The following is a 25,113-nucleotide window of genomic DNA, read 5'->3' as shown; positions in this document are numbered from 1 at the left end:
ACTCTCTAGAGGGCGATCACATACAAGAAGGAGCGGCAAAAGATTTGAGGAGAAGGAGACGAACGAAAATCTGAATCGATTTCAACCAGAAGCATTAGATGATCCTTATAAAGCGATATTCTCGTTTAAGTTTAAACAGAGCGGAACGATGGCTGAGTTCAGACGCGAGTTCAAGAAGATGATCAGAGCTTTGCGATTTGAGGACGAGGAGCTGCTTAAAGAGGCGTGGCTCAATGGCATTAAGAGTAGCATCCGCGAAGAGTTGATGATGCACCCTGCTATCACTTTGTTGGAGATGATCAAATTCTCCTTGAAGATAGAGAAGAAGAATGTGGCGAGGAAGGAGGAGGGGCTGAATGCAAGGGGAAGGAATGGGTTAAGGAATGGATCAAGTGGGCTTACCAAAGGGGGTCAGGCCCAACGTTATAATTCTAGCCCATACGAAAGAAGAACTTGGGGGTTTAATGGGTCAGGCTCTGTTAACCAAACAATTTCGGGTCGGGTTAATACACCACCCAACTCAATAAATTCTAAGGTGTCGAGTTCCCAAAATGTTAGGGCAACGAATGAGGAAGAGAATTAAAAGGGGGAGGCATCGAAGGGAACCACCAGCATCGTTAATCAGGTTGACGATGGTGGCCACACCACCGAAAGCCAGGCAAACAGCAGTCACGACGGCGAGGAAGAACGAGAGAGGAACGACGACGAAGAAGGGGTGGTTTCGGGGTCACGACTGACGGAGAATCAGGCCAGCAACGACGGGAAGTTGACTCCTTGCTATTTACTCGGGATAGAAGTGTATGCATTAATCTTGCTGCTGCTGATGTTGTCATTCCTTATGATAGTGGCTGGAACCCAAAAGCTGACTTGCAAGTGCAGGACGTGCTTATAGGAATTGTCAAAAGAAAAAAGCTCGAGTTGTCCGAGTTGGCAATAAGTATACGTTTGAGGAAAAATTCATAAAGCAAGAGACGTCATTGATAAATGACAAAGGCGTGGGAGTGGCTACGACTCCACAACCACCAGCGTTAGTAGTAGACCCACCCTTGCCTAAGCCGCCGGACGTGGTCCTTGATAACGAGGCAAAGGAGTTTTTGGAGCGTAGAGAAAAACAAAGTCCAGTGGCCACAACGATGGTGTAATCAACAGGAAGTGGCTAGGTTAGGGAGTGGATTGGTGGTATTGGGCCATTTAATTTACCTAAAGGGTCAGGCCCAAATTATTAATTATTTTCAGATCCAGCTTAGCAGTGTCACTATTTCATACAAAAATTGGGCTTGTGAGCCCAAAATCATCTTTGGACCCAATTATCCCCAAACATTTGGGTGCTGTCCAGCAAGCCAAGAAAGGCGAGAATTCACGATGGAGGAGAGCAGAATTTACGTTTAAATTTACATTTCACGGTTGAAGCCCCAATTTGATGATTTTCAAGCAAGACCAAATTCATTTGATGTGTACCCAGGTCCTGTTTGTTATTTGGAAGTGAGTATTAGTTCTAGCAAAGAAGCATTTATTTTTTATTTGTGCAAGGACTTCAATATTGCAAAAGTATTTATATATTCAAGGAGGTTTGAGACTGATGTCCGAATAGCTGTAGTTGGATGTGGGGAAGTTATTTGGGCAAATGATGAAGAGACACTTGCACAAATTCTAACAGATTTAAAAGAAGATGGAACTACTGTAGAGGAGCAATGGGATCATGGTAGAGGTTATATTGCCTCATGCATTAGTTGGCCATTATATTTCAAGCAATGGGACCCCAGAAAACGATCATCACCTTGAGGACAAGGTGATTGTTAGGGGGGAGTATTGATACGACACCAGTCCTTAAAGAGTATTGTAGGAAGCATAGCATATTCTCATATCTCAATGCTGACTCAGCAAGCTAATTGGTTAGTAGAGAATATTCTAGAAGTGGGTATGGATTATAAATAGAGAGGTATGTGAACGGCGAGAGGGATATCAGGAAAATTAGAAGATACTTGGGCCTTTTGGGATTGGGAGAGAGTGGAACCTCTCATATGTGTTCCACGCTATCTTTACCTTTATTGCATTGTTAATTTCCTTTTGGTATTTGTTATTCCATTTACGCTTAACAAACTTTCTTTGTTATACGTTTCTGTTTGTAATGGTTACTGAGAAACATATGAATGAGGTATATTCAGATCTGATTTCTGGAGGAATTCTGTTTTAGATTGTTATTTTGGTTGGTGTGTATCAGTCTCCTTAGGTTTGTCAGACCTTGCAAAGTAGTTGTTATATGGACAGTAGCACCAGAATCCAACCACTAAGAATTGAAAGGGACATCTATTAAATTTGATTCAAAACAAACCATCGACTCACCTTTTCTATTTTCTTTCTTTGCTAACGAAGCCTTAAACTTGCGATAATTTACTCTCTTGTGACCATTCTCCTTGCAGTGGAAACATTTCAAAATTGTCCCTCCATATTTTTCATCACTATCCATCCTCTTGAAATTTTGAAACTTCTTAGGAGCAAGAGAATAATTCTTCTTAAATTTTCCTTTTGCCTTTCGGGTGTAACATCCCGTCTAATTAGGGATCTATTTAAATTGCAATTCGGGATATGGTAAAGTACTTGCCTTCAGATCATATACAAGTTTGCTTTAGGGTGGAGTTAAATTAAATTAGGGAAATTATTTGTATTACCATGGAAGGTGAATACCTATTTTAGGCATGTGAAATTCTAGTTGTAAGAATAGGAATAAATTAATTATAACATACAACTATTTCCCCGAGAATAGAATTAAATTCAATTTGATGAAGTATTTGAATAATAATTATAATGAGTATTTATTTTAGGCATTGAAACTCTTGTTAAAAATATAGGATGTGTTGTATGTAACATCTAGGAAGCCTAGTGAAAATTAGATGATATGAAAACTAACTAATTTGTGGGCTGGTTCATACCTAGTGGAGCCATTGGACTTAAATATTTTGAACCCAATCCATGTTTGGCCAAAGCCCTAAGGGCTTTAAGGAGTGTCCAAGATTCAGCCCATTAAGGTATTTACCCCAATCTTATCTTTAGAAATCTTACAAGGCCACCCTTAATTGGTAAGAGATCAACTACATGGCAACATTTATCCACCTCAATTCTCCATTCCATGTGCGCCTAGGAGATATAGGAAATTCTGAATTTGCTTGCTACTTTATTCAAAACCAAGACAGCTTTATTCAACATGCAGCCAATGAGGAATGAGTCTTCAGCTTGCATGAAATTTGATTGGCCAAAAACCACACCTTTCTTATCCTCTCCATTCCCTTATTAGCGCATAGGAGGCTGTATGGTGTGGTGAAATTTCTGAACCATTGTTATACCCCATTTCCTATCTTCTTGTGCGCATAAACAAGAGAAGCAAAACTGATTTCTACCCTTCCATGTGAGAGACTACTCAGCCATTTAGTTCCTTTCCCACACCGTAAGCCTAGAGATAAAGCACATAGAAGTTATATCTCATACTTTCCCTAAAACCGTGAGATTAGTAGTGAATGAACATCAAGAAAAATTTCAACTTGTCATCTTTCCTCTTGCTAAAGCCGTGACCGTCCTTGAGGACAACAACAACAACAACAACAACAACTAGTTGCCATGATTTCATCCCACCTTTCCTCTCCTCTCCTAGCTAGGCGTGAGCTCCATGAGCAAGGAGCAAAGACAACTCAGAATCATATCCCTCTCTTCTCTCGCTCAGCCGTAGGCTATCATCCAAGGAGGTGAAGTATTTTTGTAACTCCTTGCTCCTCACAACTGAAATCGGTCCCCTTGAGTCCCCATTTCTGCTTGTGCATAATTCTGCCTGAGTGGATCAATTTCGTCCATTGCATGCAGCTGAAATCGGAAGAAGGAGGATGCTGCTCTGGAACTGATTGGCTAATTTGTGAACTTGCAAGGAGGTAAAGTTCAAACCTCAAGCTCTCTCTTCAACTTATGGTTTCTGTCTGCATGTATAATTTGAGAGAATAGTTTTTAGTCAATTATAATTCCTGCCCTCACAGTTTGACCCTCTCATGCTTGTGAGGAAGATATGTTTTTTATGGCCAAATTGCTTTCCCTCGGGTTATACTCCTTTAGAACAGCTCTAGAATGCAACTAATGTAGCTTTAAACTGAATGTTGTGAACTGCCATGAAGTAAGCATATGAAAAATGTAATTAATCCATTTATGAATATTGGAAATGTTCTCCTGTTCTGCTATGTCGGGCTGTTCCTTGAGTAACCAAATTAAATAGGCATTACCTGTATTAAACTTATGAACACAGCATGTCATGAAACCTCTCTAGCGCTAGCGCACCATAGGAGTAGAAAGGTAGGAAAGATGGATAAATAATCATGAACCTGTTTGAGGTGGGGAAATCGCATGAGTAGGCTTGAGAAACCTTAGAAAATTTCTATTAATAATTTAGTAAAGAGAGGGCTGGAAGTCAGAATTAATTTTAAAGATTGCTGTGCTATGAACTTAGAGTTGTGTGCTGTTGTCAAGTGAATAAATTGAGTTTCAAACCCTTTCTAATTTTTCATGTCTCGGTTCCCAAGTATGTCCTAGGAGGACAATTCCATTGTCATTCCTTTGTTACGGCTTTGCATAAATACCAAAAAATAAAGATTTAACCTGGCATGTGTCTCAATCCAAGTAAACTGCATGTTAAAAGACCTTAGAAATTGCCCTCCTAAGTCTTGTAGGTAGAATGATAAAAATCAGAATTTATGCATTATGTTAAGGATGTAGAAACTGGTCTTGTATGCTAATTAAATCTTGGATTTTGTTGTTAATTGACAAATTGATTAAGTAGGGTGAAGTCAGAAAAGTAAATTGAAGGCAGAATGCTATTAAGAAAGAAACTTTGATAGGAACCAATTGGGTAATTGTGCTATATGAAATTTATAAACCTAGGTGTAATAAAGAACCATGAAAACCGAATTGGTATATGTTGGGGATTTAGGACTTTATTATGAAAATATGTTATTAAATAATGGGAAGGCAGAAATGGGCGATGCACAAGAAGCATGGTAAATCGAATGAAATACAATAATAAAGAGGTATGCGAATTTCGTATAAATAGTATGTAATATGAATAAAGTTCTGATTTATTGTACCATTGATTAGGTGCGCATAATTATTAAAGTGTGGGCTGGTTTTGGTGTCGCTGATTAAAAATTGGACACGCGAGGTATGTGTAGGCGGTATTACCTAATGTGACTATTGGCTAGTGTATGGAATTGTGATGTGTTGCTCACATTTGTTCTATGTATGTTATGATGATGATGAGCCAATGGTAAGAATATGAAAGAATGATATGATATATGCATGCATTTTACATCATAATACATTTTTCTGTTGGGTGCGATTGCATAACATGGCATGTATACTTGATTCATGACATCTTGAATATATATATTTGTATTGAGGACATGTGACTGAGCATGCATCATATAGGCATGCCTGGTACCAGGAGAGGGGACACTTGGCTTCAGTCCGCATAGGTTCCACAGTGGGATTCACCTTCATGGGAGCCATTAGGAATACCCACTGTGATGCTACACGCACGACGGTGCTATGAGCGTAAAGGAAAAATGGCGTTATATACGCGTTATGATATATGATGAAAAGGATTAAATGTTTGAAGTGACTATTTATGATTTTATGCCTAGTTAATATTGTTGCATTATGGTTTTGTTGCCACACTACTGGGATTTTCTCTCACCCCTTTGGGGCTGCTATTTTTACAAAATGGCAGGAGGACATAAAAGCTTTTGAGGACTTGGATATTTTCTGTTGGCTTCTACTGTTTGGGCATGCTGCTATTGATGTGATATTTTATGGATGACTGTATGAAATTGAGAAGCTTGTATTACTGTGAACTATGATTTTATTATTGCATGACGATTTTATGACCAGCAAGTATTTTGGAAACAGATGTTGAAACGTTTGCGAAAAGGATTTTGACATGTTATCTTAATGCTGAGTTTTGAAAAGTCTTTGCGAGCACTTTGTAAGTTGTCGTACTGGGGCTACGGACCTCCGATTTTCTTATAATTTATATGCACGCGTAGCCCCAGGTGTCTAGTTTCATTATATATAAACCTTGCAAAGAAATTCTGAAAGATCGATTTTTATGAATTTTACCAGCCAGGACATTTGGGATATTTCCACTATTTTCTCTCTTATTTTGCGAGTTATGTTTCGAGGGGGAAACGAACTCCAAATCACTATTATTTTATATGAACGTGAAGCCCCAGATGTCTAGTTTCCAGATTACAAAGAATATATTTTTGAATCGTTTAACTGGATTTTATACGAATTTTTAAAGACAGCAAGGTCTATCAGGAAATTTATATTTTTAATAAGTTTAAGAAATTTTGTGTACTCTGATTTTTGTAATTAACCAGATCCCCTCTTTAGTTTTAATCGGCAATGTAAAAGCGAAATTTTTTTTCAGTCTCTAAAATACTATTAAAGAACTCTAATTCCGCTTAGCAAACAACTCTCTTGGAGGCCTACAAGAGAGGGTGTTACACCGGGAGTCTTTCTTAGCATTAAAGGTAAGATGAACATACTCATTCTTTTCTTTTTTCAGCTTTTCTTCCTCGGTCACACATTTTACAATCAACTCATTTAGGCCCCAATTCTCATTCTGATTCATATAAGCAGTCTTTATCTAACTGAATTCAACAGGTAAACGGTTCAGAATGTGATGCACAACAAAATCATCATTAAAAACAATATTATGATTTTTCAATTTATTCTGGACATTGATCATCCTTAAAATGAACTCTCTCACTCTAATAGAAGCATCATATCTCAAATCAGTTAGCTCATTCACTAGGTTCCCAGCTTCAGCCTTATCAAAAACCTTATATTTTTCACCAACTTCTTTTAGAAAAAAATTTGCATTCAAATTTTCAGGCAGACCACTAAGGAGATGCTCAAAAATAGACCTTTCATAGCAATGAGGCACAGTCGGTTTGATTTCTCCCATTTAGCATAATAAGCCTTTTCGTTTTCAGTGCTTCTCTCATTTGGCTTAGGAGGTTCATCCTCTCGTAAGGCCAAGTCCAAGTCAACAATCTCCATGGCAAATTCTACATCTTGTTTCCACTTCATATAATTTGTTTCAGTCAATAACTCAGAGCCAGAGGGGGTGTGTGTGTGCACTGTCGTGATTGCATAAAATAGGGTTAGAGAGATCAGTCATACATGTGGTCTTTAGCTCCTATTTATAGAGCTTACCTTTGGGCTTGTGCTGATTGGGCTTCTCGTAAGCATGGGCCTTTCCCAGGTCCATAACAGTAGCCCCCCAGCCTGGTAGACTGAGTCCTCAGGATGCCGGGATGTCCAAGTCAAGCCGTGTGTTGTCTGCATTTTAGCCCGAACGTCGGTCACCTAGCCATTATTTTGTTGCTTTTTATCTCGGCTTATCAGCTTGGTTCCAAGAAAGAAACCAAGTTTCCCTTGGGCTTCTCCAGACACAACTATATCCAGGTTGTTCTGCCGTGGTTTGACCCTTCAATCATCTTACTTTGACTAGCAAACCCTGGCTACCCATATCGGTAGTATAGAAACGATTGCACTAACTACTGGCTAATGATTACTTTGGTGTGAGAAACAATTTCTCTTCCACTTAATGATTGCCTTTCCACGTATACCCCTCCAATAGATGTGACGTGTGGTATTGTGTGTCCTTCGCCGCCTTGGCATTAACTGCTTCTGAAAAAATGTCTCTCAACTGTCTTTGAACCACTTGTCAGTACCCATATCATTTTCTTTTGGCGTTCATCATCCTCCCACTTTCTTGAAGCTACTTCCCGCAGGTAATTCCATTTGGCATTTCTTTCCCTTTTGGCTTATTCTTCTTTTACTTTTAGCTTCGGTCATAACCTTCGATTTTATGATATTTTCCTTTTACTTCGAACTCGTCTACATGCTTGCCATTTACTTTGAATTCGTTTGCATGTGTCAATTTCCATACGTAATGTACCATGCTATTCTTGTCTGATTAAGCTTCCTGCATTTGCCTTATATTGCTTATATAATATTCTCTTCTGCCTGTAAACTTCCTTCGTGTCCTACTTTGAAATTCTTCCTGATATGGGTGAGAGAAACTTTGCTATTCGAGGAAGACCCACTTGCCCCCATGTTTTCGATCGTGGTGATGAAATCATTGCCGAGGAGGAAGAAAGGTATGCGGAAGAAGAGGGGTTCATCCAGGGTTTGCCTCTTGGTCCAAGGTTCTGGTTGTATGGCAGGCCTCGAACCGAGGAGGAAACTCAAGCCGCTTTACTAGGCGGCTACCGAGTTGATGGAAACATGGGAGCCTCTTCATCTCGCTCCTCAATCCGTGGTCGTGGGGGGGGGGGGTCTTCGAGGCAGGCGGGCTTCATCTCGCCTTTCAACCCGAGGTCAGAGTCGGGGTCTCCACCATAACCCAGGCAACTCATCCAGAGAAACTCATTTATCCTGTCTCACTTCACCTTCCACCCCGGCTTACGCTTCTAGTCCTGCTTCTATTCTGAATTCGCGTCCAGGAGTACCTCCCTATCCGAGTATTAGGAATCCAGAACCTTGTTTCAACTGTGTCTACCTTAGTGCCCAGTTTGTCGAGAAAGGGAATGACTTCATGGCCGACTTAATTTTGGACAGTTGCTCACATATTTCGGGTTCACCAACCTCTGTTCCAGTTGTCGAATCTGATGACTCGAGCTCTTCCAGCGATAGTTTGTTTAGTTCGGGTACGTATCCCCTCTGTTACGTGCTTTCTTGCTTTTTAATCCTCCCATTTTACTGTTCTAGGTATTTATGGAGTCCCATTCTACAGAATTAAACGGGGATATCTCCTCCACCAGCCAGGGTCAGGAGGCCGAGGTGAATATGGCCGAGAAGGGTTCTGCCCCAGTTACTAATGATCTTCGCACTCAATATCCATAGGTTACTGAGGAAGTGTTAAGCTTCGCGTCCAAGATGTCTACCGAAGAGGTGTCCGGGCTTCCGATCGACAACCCGGTTGGTTTTAACACGTTCACTCCTGTAGAGGACGAGCCTGTTTGTTCAGGGCGGAACCCTAAAGAACCACACTTTTTTTTCTTCTACCGGGATCTCATGACGAAGATTGGGATTCGGTTTCCCTTTTCACCTTTTAAGATACAGCTCTTGAATCACCTGTTACTCGCACCAACCAAGATTCACCCAATGGTTGGGCTTACATTGTTGCGTTTGAACAACTGTGTGCATCCTTGTCTCTATCGTGCACTGTTCCTCTGTTCTTGTATTTTTTCAACATTTATACCCCGTGCACTGGTTCGGAGCCTCCTGAACTTAAAAGATGGACTAGCATTCGAGGCCGAGCTAGCAAGCCGTCTAGGAAGCTATTTTCCATATATAGTGAGTCTTTCAAGGACTTCAAAGCCTATTTCTTCAAGGTGGTGGCCGAGGTTGGGAAAAGGCTGTGGTTTATTGGTGACAACAGGGAACCCGCATTTCCCCTCTATTGGTCACGAGAACATCATCTTCGCAAACTGGCCAATTTCAAGTTGAGGCAGTCAGCAGAGGACAAGGCCAGTGCTAAGGCCTTGTTGGCCTACGTGGGTTCCAAAGGTCACCTTAGTGCAACCTCTTTGGTAGCCAAACCACATTCCAACCTGAAGCCTCCTAGTATGCTTTACAGTATTAACTGTTTGCTGCTCTTGCTACTTTCTTTATTGTTTTAACGTTCCCCCCTTTTTTCTTTGCAGGTTCCGACATGAATTTTGATCTGGAAGAGGAAGGGCCAGGGCCGGACTACATTCTGTCATGGACAAGTCAGACTTCTGCTCTATTACCGCCACCTTCCAAAAGACCAAGAATGGTCAGCCCTGCTGCTACACCGACAGCCACTGTCACTTTAAACTCCGGTGTCTCCATTTTGAACCTCAGCAATGATGGTGAGAATGTAGAGTCGGATGCAAATCTGGCTTCTCCCACCTCGGTCAGCGGGGGTAATAATCGTGCCGTAGTCACTCTTCCCCGAGGTGCACCAGCTCCAGTCGCCCTCCCAGCTGGACTTAGGATAAGAGCGTTATATGATTTAGGGGTGACCGCTGAGCTACGAGGTGTGGTCCGTCCTCCTGCTTCGTTCTCTGGCTCTGGAATTATTTACAGAGCTGAGATGGAGGAACTGCATAAAGCCAAAGTATATACCTTTAAGGCTGCTTCGCTGCTGAAACCATATTCCTTGCTGCTAGATAATCACGCCGAAGTTCTTGGCGAGCTGGACGAGCTCCGGGTGAAATATGACAAGGCTGTTCTCGATTATGGGAACTTAACAAACAATGCTGCCAAGCTGAAATCTTCCTTGGAACAGTCACAAGCAGACTTGAAGTTCATTGCTGACTCTCTTAATCTGACTCCTGATAAAGATAGTATTTTGAATCATTTTAAGGAGCAGGCAACCGCACTGAAGAAGAAGGAAGGATTAGCTGCGAAGAACGACAAGCTAAGGTCTGATCTTCAGACTTTGCAAGCTGCCTATGATTTTAACCGGTCCGCCCTTGAGAAAGCCGCCATTAGTGCCTTCAAGAATGGTGTTAATCAAGTGAGGTACTTTAACCCGGAGTTTCCCCTGAAGCTTGACCAGCTGGACTGTTTTGGTTATATTCGGGGTGGAGTTTATATTCCCCCTCCACCAGTTAGCCAGAACATGATAGAAGGCAGTGCGTCTCAAGCTGGAGTTATTTTTGGGGTGGAAGCAGCTGGCGTTGAATTTGAAGCCGAGATGCGGGAAATAATGCGGGATAATATCCCCGAGTAAAGAGCGGGATGCCGGTGTGTTTTGTAATTTCCCGCTTTTCTTTTTTATCACTTTGGGAATTTTGCTCCGCCTTTTGGACATGTTAACTTGGCATTTAGTGTTTAATTTGGATTCGGCTTTGTGCCATAGCTAATGTGTAGATTTGATTTCTGCTAAAATTTGTTGCTTAATTAGCTTTCTTTTGCAAGCATGTTAGGTTATTACAGGCGTCCCCCTAATTTTCGGCATCATACTTCATCATCCCTTCCCATTAGGAAGGCATGATCTGGCATCCTTGATTGTTGGCCGGGCGAGAACTCGCGATCTTGCCCTTGGGCTAGACGGGTTCAAATACCCCGACGTTGTTGGCCGGGCTAGGACTCGCGGTCTTGCCCTTAGGAAAGACGGGTTCAAATACCTCAACGTTGTTTGGCCGGGCTAGAACTCGCGGTCTTGCCCTTAGGCAAGACGGGTTCAAATACCTCGACGTTGTTGGTCGGGCTAGAACTCGCGGTCTTGCCCATAGGCAAGACGGGTTCAAATACCTCAGGTTTAAATTTGGAAATAAATCTATGGAAAATATGCTTGCTTTATTGAATTTATTCAACTTGAAATTTGAACTACAAAGCGGGTGGAAAAACTTTTCAACTGAAATATTTTTTCAATTTGTCCGCATTCCAAGTCCTTCTGACATGCTTCCCTTGTGGAGTTTCTAACACATAAGCTCCTTTTGACAATTTTTCTTTAATTCTGTATGGTCATTCCCATCTTGGAGCCAACTTTCCTTCGTCCGCGTTTCGTCCTCCAATATCTGTTCTTCGAAGGACCAATTCTCCCATGGCAAATGACCTTGGCTTCACCTTTTTGTTGAACCGGTTAGCAACGAGCTGTTTTGCCGCAAAATTTTTGCAGTGAGCTGTGACCCGAACTTCATCTATCAGATCCAACTCTACGGCCAGCTTTTTACTGTTCTCCTTTTCATCTTGTGATAAAGCTTGGACTCGTCTCCACAACGGTTCTCCTAACTCCACCGGGATCATGGCCTCAGAACCATAGGTTAATCTAACTGGGCTTTCTCCAGTAGAATTTTGCATCGTGGTTCTATACCCCCATAGTACATACCATAGATCTTCTACGCACTTCCCTTTAGCACATTGCTCTATTCTTTTTCGTAGCCCTGCTATGATGACCTGATTTGCCGCTTCGGCTTGTCCGTTAGTCTAGGATGTTCTACAGATGCAAAACGATGCCGGATGTGAAGGTTTGCCATTAATTCTTGGAAAGCTTTGCTAGTGAATTGGGTCCCGTTGTCAGTAACTACTTCGGCTGGAATCCCAAACCTGCAGATTAGGTTTCTCTCAAAGAAACGTTGCACCCTTGTCGTGGTGATAGTCGCCACTGGCTCTGCTTCTATCCATTTTGTAAAGTAATCAACAACTACTATTAACCACTTTAACTGTCCTTCAGCCGCTGCGAATGAACCCAGGAGGCCCATTCCCCATTTAAAGAACGGCCATGGAGCCGTAATTAGACTTAACTCTTCTGGAGGGGCTAGTAGGTTCTTTCTGTGCTTCTGGCATTGATCACACTTTTGCGCGTGTTCCATTGCATCATGACTCATAGATGGCCAAAAATAGCCGGCTCTAAGGGCCTTCTGGGCTAACGCCTTGCCTTCAACATGCTAGCCATTGATTCCCTCATGGATTTCAGATAGGACGTATTTTTCCCTATCTGAGCTTAGGCATTTCAGCAATGGGCAATAAGCTCTTTTTTTGTAACGTTGCCCTTCCACCATGGTGTACAATGTAGCATCTTTGACCAGCTTCCGAGCTTCATCCTTTTGGTGGGGCAATGTCCCGTTTTCTATGTAGTCAATGATTATGTTACGCCAATCGTCAACCTCCGTTATCTACATAACACATGTAGGTTCTGGGATATTTTGCTCGACCACCGTCCTGTGATTTCCCCAACCATTTGTACTTGCCAGCTTGGATAATATATCGGCCCTGCTATTTTCATTTCTTGGAATATGACTAACCTCCACCTTTTCAAACTCCGCTATTAACTGCCTTACGGACTCCAAGTATTTTGCTAGCAATGGTCCTTTAGCTTGGTAACTTCCTCCAATTTGGGAGGTGACCAGTTGTGAATCACTGTAGATTTGCAGCCGCCGGGCTCCAAGCTCCTTGGCCTGATGGAGCCCAGCTATGAAGGCTTCATACTCTGTCTGGTTGTTTGACGTTTCAAAGTTCATTTGCAAGGAGTATTCAATCGCTATTCCTTCCGAGTTTTCAATAATAACCCCGGCCCCGCTACCCTTGGAATTAGAAGATCCATCCACGTATATTTTCCAGGTGTCTGGGCTTGTTGAACTCTCTATTTGGATTGAAGTAAGCTCCCTAACAAATTCTGCCAACGCTTGGGATTTGATCGTTTTACGACTTTCGAAAACTATATCAAATTCCGACAATTTCACAGCCCAGGCCATCATTCTCCCTGCTGAATCGAGCTTGTGAAAGATCTGCCAAATTGGCAAGTCTGATCTGATCACAATTTGGTGTCCTTGAAAATATGCTCTGAGGCGTCTAGCTGAGATAAGCAAGGGGAAAACCACCTTCTCCAGCTTCTGATACCGGAGCTCTGCTCCCTGTAAGAGTCGAGTTACAAAGTAAACTGGTTGTTTCCCCTCCTTGTTTTCCTGTACTAGGACCGAGCTGACAGCAACATCTCCCACAGAGAGATATATTATCAACGACTCTCCTTCTCTTGGACTGGTTAAAACTGGTGGTGAAGCCAATTGCTTCTTTATCTCCTGGAATGCAGCTTCACATTCCGAGGTCCACCCATATTGCACCTCCTTCCGTAGTAGCTTGAAAAAAGGTAATGCTGTTTCTGCAGACCGAGGTAGGAATCTAGTGAGGGAGGCTAGCTTTTCAGTCAGTTGTTGGATCTCCTTTTTGCTTGCCGGAGACTTCATTTCCAGCACGACTCTACACTTGTCCAGGTTGGCCTCTATGCCCCTGTGAGTCAACATGAACCCTAGAGACTTTCCTGCAAGGACCCCGAAAGCACATTTAGTCGGGTTTAGTCGAATATTATGTTGTCTTAGCTTTTTAAAGGTCTGCTCCAAATCTTCAATGTGCACTGTTGAATCAGTCGATTTGACTATCATGTCGTCTATGTTAATGTATCTCCACACTTTTGCCCAGTTGATCCGCGAACACCTGATTCATCATTCTTTGGTAGGTGGCCCCTGAGTTTTTCAATCCAAAGGGCATCACATTGTAACAATAATTTTCCTTTTCCGCAATGAAAGAAGTTTTTTCTTGGTCTTCCGGGTGTAATGGGATTTGATTGTACCCCGAATAAGCATCCATTAAGGATAGCATCCGAAATCCAGACGAACTGTCAACCAATTGATCTATATTGGGCATCGGGTATGCATCTTTAAGACATACTTTATTCAGATCCATATAATCTGTGCATACTCTCCATTTCCCATTCGGCTTCTTGACCATTACCACGTTTGACAGCCAAGTTGTATACTGTATTTCTCTGATAAACCCTGCTTCCAATAATTCCTTTACATGGTCTTCCAATACCTGCCGGCGTCTGGGCTGAGCTTTCTTTTCTTGTGAGCTACCAGCTTAGACCCTGGGTACATTGCAAGCTTGTGACAACAAAAAGCAGGGTCTACCCCAAGAATCTCTGAGGACTTCCAAGCCAAAACATCCTTATTCTTCCTTAGGCACTCGGTAAGGCGAACTTTCTCCTCGTGTATCAACCCTTTACCGATCTTTGCAGATTGAGTCTCTTCTCCAATGGTTACTTCTTCCAAGTCCTCATCGAGTTCCGGCCTCGGGATCTGAGAATCATCCCTCATATCCAACTCTACCATGTTGACCAGAGTCTTCCCCTTCTTCTTTGGACTATCTTGTTTGCTGTCAAAGTGCATCTCGGCTGAAGGCTTAGGGTTACTTTCCACTGCCCTAACTGACTTGAAATAGTAGTCCCGGGACTCTTTATGGTCCCCAGCAATAGTGATGACCGTGGCTTGCTTACCAATCATCTTAAGTTTCTGATGTTTGGTAGAAACCAGCATATCCCAACTGTGGATAGTTGGCCTACCCAGAATCACGTTATACTCTGAAGGGAAATCGGTTACTATGAACCTTACTTTTTTCGACTTGTATGCCTCCTTTGTTCCCAGTGTGAGCCGGAGGTCAATATACCCTTTGGGAATGGTGTTACGGCCATTGAATGCAATCAAGGCCGTGTTGCAGGGTTTTAAATCTTCCTCATCTAGGTTCATTTTTTGGAATGCCTGCCCTAAGATTATGTCGGCACAGCTACCGTTGTCCACAAATATTTTTTTGACTTTCCAATTGACCAATGTACCAGTTATAACACCTCGCAAGATTAGTGAAAATCCTGAAGATTAGGTCAAAATACAAAGAAAGGGCAAAACGGTAATCAGCCAACACCTTCTAAAGCCATTGGTGGTACTCTTGAGCCTTGAATCCAGCTGTATTTTGCGAAATCTCCTCCTCAAGGCCGCGGCTCACTTGCTTAGATTTGTGTTCATAGAGCTTCTAGGTGCTCCAATGGTGGAGTATGTTTAGGAGGGGCCTTGTGCCTTGCAAATATTTGGGTGAGTTTCCTTGTATTTAAACGGTTGATTCATGTGATTTGAATTATGAACCCTAAAGAGGGCTTAGATGATTGATGTTTTTAGAGAGCTCAATTGGGAAATGTTTGTACATGAATGTGTCCTAGAATAATGTGTATTAGCTATAAATGCAATAAAAATTATTGAGGAAAAATGTGTATTTTTAACTTAGAGAAATTTTAGGTTGTCATGACTTTGGATTTTGAAATTGTGTTAGGATTGGATTGGTGAGTTATTGCATGATTGGATGTTGATATAATGAGATTGTATGAGGTGTGGAGTGGTTAAAATTGAGGGAGAGTCCTTTGGAATTACCTAGTTGACAATTCGGCCATGTAGAGAATTTTAGGGATTTGATGTTGTTGGCATGGCTTGGACGATGTATCAAGTATTAAATGGTATTTAGATGGGTTGTGTGGTGGTTGGAAAGTGGAAGAATCAATGAAAAATAATTGAGGGTGTTAAATGTCATAAAGGATCCTAGAGTAAAATATTAGGTAAAACGTTGTTTAAAAGACGTAAAGTGAAAAATGGCACTTGGTATGGCCTTTTGGCAACCTAAGGAAGTATAATAAAATGAGAAAGAAAATTTAGAAAAATAAATTGTGAAATAAGCCTAAGAAGGCTTAACCTACAAGGGTGTAGGGGGGTTTTGACGTTTTACGTGTTTTGATAGAATTGTCGTGTACTGATGGTTCGTACATGGTTATTGTAGGTTTCTGTAAGTCGATTTGGACCCCGAAGCGTAAGTCGGTGGATTGCCCTTGGTCCTGGACCAAGTGGGATTGAGGTAAGTGGTTGAATCATGCTTGTATAATTGTTAACTAGCATGCATTCGTATTAGTTTTGAGTAATTGGGAATATCCTCTGTGTAGGCATTCTGTTGAGTAACAAGCTTGGAACATAAATTGCTTGGAGCTAAGTGGAGAAACACATTGAGGTAACCTCTTGGTACTGGGGCTTGTTCTCCTTGTGTGTTCCACCAAACCGTTGAGGGTGATGGTAGTAAATGTATATAAGTAGTGTAGAATAACATGAGCATGCATGTAGTATTTATGAGGGTACTTATGGACCGAGTCTCTGGCCAGTAGACAGTTTTTGCCTTCGGGAGTTTCAGACTTCCACTGGATAGGTCTCCGAGAGGGAGTTCCAGTTGACCTAGGGTCGCGGTGTGTGATCCGGATAGGAGCACACTAGGAAGTCTCGGGTGTATGCGGATGGAAGGGGTACCTTGGTTGGATTTTCTAGGAACACGCCTTGGATGAGACCCATAGGCTTATATGCCAAGGACGTTGCGTGGCATTGGTAGCTACCATTCCCGCTTCGTCGTATTTTGTATTCCTATATTTCCCAGTTTCTCTAAATCCCTTGCTTTATCCCGTTTTGAAAAGTGGTTATTTTATATTATTTATATGCATCGAAGTGAGCCATTGGGCGGAGTTTTCTCCAGAACCTCTGGGTTACTGAGATATATTCGTATATCTCACCCCGTCTTGGGGGCTTTATTTCAGGAGGTAGCAGTGGTACGGGAGCGGCAGGCAAGAAGCCCATAGAATGAGTCATTGGAGGACTTGCACTTTTTGCATTTTGATGGCCATTTGGCCTAGGCTAGACTTAGGGCATGAACATCCCATATGTATGTAGGATGAGTATCATAGTCATATTTGTTCATGTCATTTTGCTTAAGTCTAGTTGTATATGTCTTTTAAGCTTTATGTTTCAAGTTGTAATTAAAGTTATGAAGTTGTAAGTTGTAATATGTTGTAATTGCACTTGAATACTTGATGTAATATGATGGAAGGGCTTTAGGCCTATTTTAGAATTATGGATATGTGAATGCTTAGAAAAGTCATGTAAATGGACTTGGATGATTGAAACGTATTAAGTATTAATCAAGTGAGCAGTATGATATAAAGTGTGTAATAACTATAAATTGAGTTGGGTTGTAAGTGCCCCAAGACATTGTTGGTCCTTGTGTGTGCCACACATTGGTTATTAGGTGCATTTCAGGACTTAGATCATGTTTGCAATTTGGGAATTTTTGTAAAAACAAAGGAAACTCTGCCGAATTTTCTGTAGAATTGGCAGAATTTAGGCGAACTTCGGGATAACATATCTCCCTCCAGAGAGGTCCGATAGGGACGTGCCATGCGCCATTTTAAATCTTGAGATGTCCTCTACATTTTGCTAAAATATGAGAAATTTTTGGGTTGCAAGAAGCCCTGGAGAGACCTGTGAACACGGATTGTCCAGAACGCACCTGTGCAGGGGCTGTTTCTGGCAGTTTTTGGGAATTTTATTCCTGCTTTGTTTCTCGGTCAAATTAAGTGTATCATATGTCAAATTGAATATTGAGGTGTCTAGTTTATGGTATAAACATTTGAGAGCATTTGAGTGAGTTGTTTTTCTCTAGTAATTCGTGGAGTGAAGGATGTTTGGAGCTGTTTTGGGGTTATTTGGCAGTTTTGCTTGCCCAACTTCAAACGGCGATATCCAGAGCAAACGAGATCGAAATGATTCGTGTGATGGCTCATTGGAAATTTAATTAAGTAAGAAAAAAAGATAGCTAAAGATGAAGGACTGGTTTTGTTCGGTGTGTCCGCAGAAAAATAATAACCGAACCATGTTCGGATAGGTAGAAAACATAAGATTGAGAAATTGGCTAAGTGGGGGGTTTATGGGAATCCCTTAGTGTCTTGTATTGAGTAAAATAAGATATAAAAATAGTTTAAATAAGTATTCCGCAAGAGTCTACAGTTATGGTCACAACTTTTATTTTTTACGCTTTTTACGGTTTTAAATGCTCGCGTAATAAACGAAAAAAGTTTACTCGCATTTTTATAAATGAATTGCTGTGATTGTAACTGCGCTTAATATCATAATTAATGTTTACAATACTGGTGTACAATGGGCTGTTACATTTTATGGTATCAGAGCAGTTTTGTTAGGGAACTCTGATAGTGTATAGTTGTGTTATGTGTTGCATGGTTGTATGTAGATTCTTATCGATTACTGCATATGTGATTCCTTAGTGTGGGTCTGATCAAGCCATTCCTTTGTGTTACATGCGTGGTCATCGTAAAAAGCTTGTGTGGCAACCCTGGAGCACCGAGTGTAAGTCCTTAGCCTGATGTTGTGGCTACAGTGTTAACTGCTCTATGGACATGAGATGGCGGTAAGTAAAATTATAAATAATGGAGGACTTAAAGAAAACAGACTTAAGTTTTTTGTCTGAACCTTTTGTTGAAATTATAAAGTGTTATCCTAAGTAAAAATTGTAAACAAACCTATGGTGTGTACAGTATTAGCATAGGAGAAGTTTGTAGTATTATGGATAATAAAGATATAATTGAGAGAGAAAAATGCATCTGCTTGAATGAGTTAGTTAGGCGCGTCTGGTCACGCGCGCGAAAATTTTCTGTCTGATAGGGTTACGTTTCTGAGAAATGGCTGGTTCGATGGGATTTTGAAGGAGAATTACTCTGATTTCTTGTGCATGATTAGGAAGAGCACGAAGCGTACGAAGAATGGTGAAGAGATTCCGACTGAAGGTCGGATGCGTGAAGTGGTCTCTGAGTTTCAATCTGGCGAGAAGGGTCTTGCTAAGCATAGGTCCTTCGCGGAGGTAACTGGGATGGAGAATGGTGTTTCGGGCGAAGCATCACCATGGCTGATGGAGGAGGAGGATCCTGATCTGGATCTGCTCGATCCAAACCAGGGGACTATTTCTGGATGGGGCTTTCAGACAGTAGCTAAAGAGGATGGACTGGTGGAGATTAAGAGCAATGGAGAAGCTCGAGGTCGTATGCATCAACGATGGAAGAACGCCTTGATTGTCATGTTGCTGGGCAAGAGGATTGGTGTTGGGTTTATGAAGCGCAGGTTGGGAGTGCTCTGGGCTAAAGCTGGAAGCATTACAGTTGCGGATTTAGGGAATGATTTCTTCTCTGTTCGCTTCAGGTGCCTGGAGGACCTGCATTTGGCTATTTCGGGAGGGCCTTGGGTGATACTGGGTCATTATCTGGCTACCAGGAAATGGGAGCCTTGCTTCGATCCAGAGAAGGCAAACATACATAAGGTTGCAGCATGGGTGCGTCTGCCAGGTATTCCTCAAGAGTACTGTGAGTTTCCTTTTTTGAATCATTTGGGAACTGTGATTGGTAAAGTCCTAAGAGTTGATAGAACAACTTCTACTGAAGATAGGGCTAGGTTTGCAAGAGTATGCATCGAGATTGATCTTGCCAAACCTCTGAAAGGGATGTATGTACTGGATGGCTGTAGGAAAAGGATAGAATATGAAGGATTGTACCTAATATGTTTGAAGTGTGGCAGATATGGGCATAATCTTGAGTCTTGTCCAGAAGTTGCTAAGCAAACACCAATGGAAAAGCCTTGTGAGAATCCTGTTCAACCAGTGGAAAAGTCTGAAGCTCAGGGAGTTGGTGAGTGGATGGTGGTGCAAAGAAGGAAGAAAGGAGGTCAAGCATCACTGAAAAGTGATCCCAGGAATGCCAGATGAGTTGGGGAAGACACCTCCAATACTAAAAAGAGTATGGGGATGAAGTCTGTGGTGAGCAGTGGGAGTAACATTCAGAAGCGAGTAATTGATAAAGATTCTGGGGTGAATATTCCCACTTCTTTGGTGAACAACGAGAATTTGTCATTGAGCAATTCTGCTTAGAACGTTGAGGGGGCGATGAATTTCACTACTAAGGCCCAAAACACTCCCAAGAAGTTTTCTGGTGTGAAACAAGGGGTTCAAACAGCTAAAAGAAATTCGAATAAGGCATTATCAGCTAAAGGAAAAGGGGTACAGCAGGTGCCTGTTTCTTCTTCGAAAACTGGGACTAGGTCAGTGTCCCTGATACCAGTCAATGAGAAATTGGAACAATGCACAAGAAAATTATGGGGGGATTTGTGATGGCAGCTAAAGTTTCAGCTTTTGAAGCTTCTTTGGATCATGTAGAGTGCATTCAACAAGTTGGCAGTTTGCTCCTGGAGTGTGGGTTGAAGGACCCTGAACCACCTGACTTGGTGATGAAGGATAACTTAATAATTGCAGAATCTCACTCGAGTATGGAGATGGAACAGTATGCTGGGACAACTCAAAATAGCTCTATGGTTGGCATAGCTGAGACTAGTGGTGGAGAGGGAGATGCTGTTATTCAGGAGGCTTCTGATGAGAGCTTTGAGGTAAGTGGCAAGAACTTTGTTATCTTGCATCAAACTCAAAATTCATGATGAATATGATGACCTGGAATTGTAGAGGTGCTGGAAAGAAACAATTTAAGAGCACTTTTAGAAGGTTCAGGAAGAAGTATGGAGTTGGAGTTGCTGCCATTTTGGAGCCTAGAGTTAGTGGTGACAAAGCCTTGAAAATTATTCGAAGTTTGGAGTATCCTAATTATATAATTTCTGAGGCCAATGGGTTTGCAGGAGGTGTGTGGATAGTATGGGACCCGAATGAGGTGAGTGTCACTCTTGAGTGGAAACAGGACCAGTTCATCCATTGTTGGGTGGAATTTCCTGGTAAGGAGGGATTTTTCTGGACTGCAGTTTATGCTAGCCCTAAAGAAGAAAAAAGAAGTATGTTATGGGAAGACCTGAAGCTTATTGGAAGAACCACGAATAGTCCTTGGATGCTGTCAGGAGACTTTAATGAGATTTCTTCAGTTGCCGAGAAGAAAGGAGGTAAGCCTGTTGATGTTAATAGATGTATTATGTTCAACAATGTATTAAATGCATGTGTGGTTATAGATTTGGGAGAGGGAGGAAACATATTCACTTGGAAAGGGCCCAAATTCCCTCATTTGGATAGAGTGCTCAAAAGACTTGATAGAGCTGTTGCAAATGATGCTTGGAGAACCTGTTTTGAGGAAGCTACTGTCCTGAATCTTCCTAGAATTTTCTCAGATCATTGTCCTGTCTTGGTGAGATTAGATAAAGAGAATCAGTGTTGGAGGGATAGACCATTCAGGTTTATGGTTGTATGGCAGAATGATTCTCGATTCAATTCCTTTATCAAAACCAACTGGGATCCAAGTTCTAAGCTCTTGGATAGTCTGACTTCTTTCACCCCAGCAGTCAGAAGCTGGAATATGAATGTCTTTGGCTTCACCCACTATAGGAAAAATAGGGTGATAGCTAGGCTGGATGGCATCCAAAGACAGATGAGCTTGAGGAATAGCTATCATTTGGAAGAATAAGAAGCTAATCTAAATAAAGAGCTTGCTGATATCTTAGAGCAAAAGGAACAGATTTGGTATCTGAAATCTAGAGGGGATTGGATCAAAGGTGGTGATAGAAATACTAGGTATTATCACACTTGCACTTTGATTAGGAGGAAAAAGAACAAAATTATCAAACTTCAGAATCATGGGGGTGGATGGATTTCTGGAGAGGAGGAATTGATTGATCTAGCCAGGAACTTTTTCATTAATCTTTTCACAGATGACCTGGTTGAACCAGGGTGGAGTCAGACTAGTTGCTTTTGGCCAGCTATCAGGGAGGATCATAAAAGCCTACTGTCATTGGATATTTCTCTTGAGGAGGTTAAGAAAGCTTTCTTTCAAATGGCCCCATTGAAAACTCCTGGTCCAGATGGATACCCAGCATTGTTCTATCACAAGAATTGGGAGCTGATTAAAGAACAAGTCTTCAATAGCATGAAGTTTTATCTCAGCAAGCCTGAGCAGATTAAAGAGATTAATCAGACTCTCTTTACTCTAATACCCAAAGTGGATAGGCCTTGTTTCATGAAGCAGTTTCGTCCCATTGCACTCTGTAATACTGTGTATAAGGGATTGAGTAAAATTCTGGTTAATAAGATCAAATCATTCATAGGTGAGTTGGTCTCTCCTAATCAGGTAATCTTCATCCCCAAGAGAAATATCCAGGACAATATTATTATTGTCCAGGAGCTTATTCACTCTATGCATAGGACGCAAGGAAAGAAGAGTTACTTTTCTATCAAGATTGATCTAGAGAAGGCTTATGATAAGCTCAGGTGGAGTTTTGTCAAGACTGTTCTTGAAGAGCTGAAGCTTCCAGGTGAGCTGATAGCTGCTATTATGGGCTGTGTCACAAGTCCCTATATTGAGGTGTTGTGGAATGGGAGTAGGACTCAGGGATTCTATCCTCAAAGGGGACTCAGGCAAGGGGACCCAGTGTCTCCCTATTTATTTGTCCTATGCATGGAAAAGTTGACCCATCTTATTATGGATGAAGTAGATAGGAAGGCATGGCATCCAATTAGAGCTGGTAGGGCAGGGCCTCAAATATCACATCTAATGTTTGCTGATGATATCATCCTTTTTGCTGAAGCCTCCCTTAGCCAGATGGAGTGTATTACAGGCTGTTTGGAGAAATTCTCTCGTATGTCAGGTCAATGTGTTAGTATGGAGAAGTCTTGTATCTACTTCTCTAAGAACACAACTCAGGAGATAGTGAGTACTCTGGCTGATGCTAGTGGGTTCAAAGTTGTCAAGGGTATTGGCTGCTACCTAGGAACCTTGATGAGACATGGGAGGACTAGCAGGCAGCATTATTCTAATGTCATTGGAAGAGTTCAGAATCGGCTCCAAGGGTGGAAGACCAAATGTTTGTCTTTGGCTGGCAGAATCACTTTAACCAAGAGTGTGATTTCAGCCATGCCTATGTATCACATGCAAAACAATTCTTTACCAATCCATGTTTGCCAAGAAATTGAAAAACTCCAAAGGAATTTTATCTGGGGAGACTCATATGCAAAAAGGAAAGCACACTATGTGGCATGGGAGCAACTTTATGAGCCCAAGGAGTGTGGTGGTTTGGGCATAATTAACCTTCGAGTGCAAAATGAAGCTTTCATGCAAAAGAGAGCCTGGATGCTTATTAATAAGCTTAACAGCCTTTGGAGTAGAGATCTACTTGGGAAATATGGGAGAAAGCATGATCCTAGGAGAGGACTAGCTGTCAAAAATGGAGATTCATCCTTATGGAAAAGTATTTGTGCAGCACATGTAAAACTGGACCAGCATCTGACTTGGGAGATGGGGAATGGCAATTCAGTATTTTTCTGGACAGATTGTTGGCATGGATGGAAAGAAAACCTCTATGAGCTTGCATTCAATAAACCGTGTACTGCTGAAAAGGAATTGAAGGTGATTGATATTGTGGACCAAGTAACAGGTGCTTGGCAATGGGATTATTTGAAGAATTATCTTGAAGACAGTACACTTAGGAGGCTGCAAAACTTACAAACTCCTTGCCCAAATGGCCCAGAGGACAGAATATGCTGGTTACGAAGCAGCCTAAGTTGCTCTTTGGTTAGAAATGCATACCAGCAATTATTGGATGTAAATTTGAAGAAAGATAAAGTCTGGACTCTAATCTGGAAATGGAAAGGGCCCATTAGGATTGCAACGTTTATGTGGTTGGCATGTCTTAATAAATTGCCAGTTAGAAGTTCTACTAGTTTGTGGAATGGAGGGGAGATTCTTTGCCCGAGCTGCTTATCATCCCATGAGACCTTAATGCATGTTCTGAGAGATTGTTTGAAGGCTAGGAAGGTGTGGGAAAGATGGTTTGGAGGTAAGATACCTGATGCTTTTATGTTAACTAATGATTTCGACTGGTTCAGATTAAATATCTGTAACTCCTTCTCAACAAAGTGTTGGCATTTGTGGAAGGAAGCATTTTTTGTCACATGTTGGATGCTATGGCAGTGGAGAAATCTAACTGTTCATGAAGAGCTATTTGACTGGCCTAGTGATCCGATGAGCAAGATCCTTTTGTATCTGAGAGGTATGAAAAGCAGTTGTTGTGAGGACCCTTTTTTTCAGAAAACAGATCTCCCTTTCCCTCTGTTTGGGTCTGGTTATCAGGAGCAGAAGGAGGTGTTAAAAATATTTGTAGATGGTACTGTGAATTTGGAGACTAATGCAGGAGCATGTGGGGGATTGATATGCACTTGGAAGGGTGACTGGATCAGTGGATTCTCATTTAAGATTGGTTGTTGTTCAATCTTTGAAGCTGAGTTGTGGGGCATCTGGCAAGGACTTAAGCTGGCAAGTGAGTTAAAGATCAAGAAAGTTTGGCTTGGGAGTGATAGCAAAGAAGTCTTATCTTATGTAGCTAATCTAAATTGTGAATAGCTTACTGTCATTTGAGCATGTTGCTTTCGAATTTGTTCCCAGAGAGGCTAACTTGTGTGCTGATAGTTTAGCTTTGGTAGGACTTAAGAGTTGGAGTTATATTCGTCTCCCCCTACAAGTATTTTTCCATTTTGGAGTGACTTTTGTAAGTTCTTGTTGATGTAGCATGTTTCTCTTAACATGCATCAGCTTTCAATTTAATTCTATGGGCTAGACCCACCATTTTTACAAAAAAAAAAAAAAAAAAGATATAATTGAGAAGGATTTGTAGTATGAAGATAGTATTGGTAACATTTCTATGTATAAGTGTAGTATAGTAAAACAATTATGTACAGGTGGACTTGGTGAGTGGACTTCATTAAGGTGAGTACTTAGAACCTGATGGATTATAAAAAAAAAAAAATGTGAACAGGTATGCTTAGGTATAAGTTTGAATATTTTATGTTTGATTAGAAGTTATAAGTCCCTGATAGATGGTGTACGCTTGAATGGATTGGGATGGTTAATGTAGAGGAACAAATGGAAGG

At 41.5% G+C, this 25,113-nt stretch overlaps 2 protein-coding genes across 2 annotated transcripts; both read left to right on the top strand.

The window, feature by feature from the left end:
* Positions 1 to 18,948: 18,948 nt before the first annotated feature.
* Positions 18,949 to 19,971, top strand: LOC133288348 (uncharacterized). Its single transcript, XM_061486074.1, has one exon. It carries the CDS (start codon positions 18,949 to 18,951, stop codon positions 19,969 to 19,971), a length of 1,023 nt encoding a protein of 340 aa, XP_061342058.1.
* A 371-nt stretch (positions 19,972 to 20,342) lies between these two features.
* LOC133288347 (uncharacterized) lies at positions 20,343 to 24,586 on the top strand. The gene is made up of 3 exons (XM_061486073.1): positions 20,343 to 20,645; positions 20,732 to 21,589; positions 21,680 to 24,586. Exons 1-3 carry the CDS (start codon positions 20,343 to 20,345, stop codon positions 24,584 to 24,586), a joined length of 4,068 nt encoding a protein of 1,355 aa, XP_061342057.1.
* The last annotated feature ends 527 nt before the right edge of the window (positions 24,587 to 25,113 follow it).

The sequence above is a fragment of the Gastrolobium bilobum genome, unplaced genomic scaffold (genome assembly GCF_033153095.1).
Source record: "Gastrolobium bilobum isolate Gb01-03AN ecotype WA unplaced genomic scaffold, APGP_CSIRO_Gbil_v1 utg54739, whole genome shotgun sequence".
Lineage (NCBI taxonomy): Eukaryota > Viridiplantae > Streptophyta > Magnoliopsida > Fabales > Fabaceae > Gastrolobium > Gastrolobium bilobum.
This window is presented reverse-complemented; position numbering and strand designations above follow the sequence as displayed.

Coding starts and splice junctions, on each gene's coding strand:
- LOC133288347 (XM_061486073.1), top strand. CDS start 20,343: ATGCACAAGAAAATTATGGGGGGATTTGTGATGGCAGCTAAAGTTTCA. Junction 20,646..20,731: donor CTTCTGATGAGAGCTTTGAG/GTAAGTGGCAAG, acceptor GGTGCTGGAAAG/AAACAATTTAAGAGCACTTT. Junction 21,590..21,679: donor CCCACTATAGGAAAAATAGG/GTGATAGCTAGG, acceptor CTAAATAAAGAG/CTTGCTGATATCTTAGAGCA.
- LOC133288348 (XM_061486074.1), top strand. CDS start 18,949: ATGATTAGGAAGAGCACGAAGCGTACGAAGAATGGTGAAGAGATTCCG.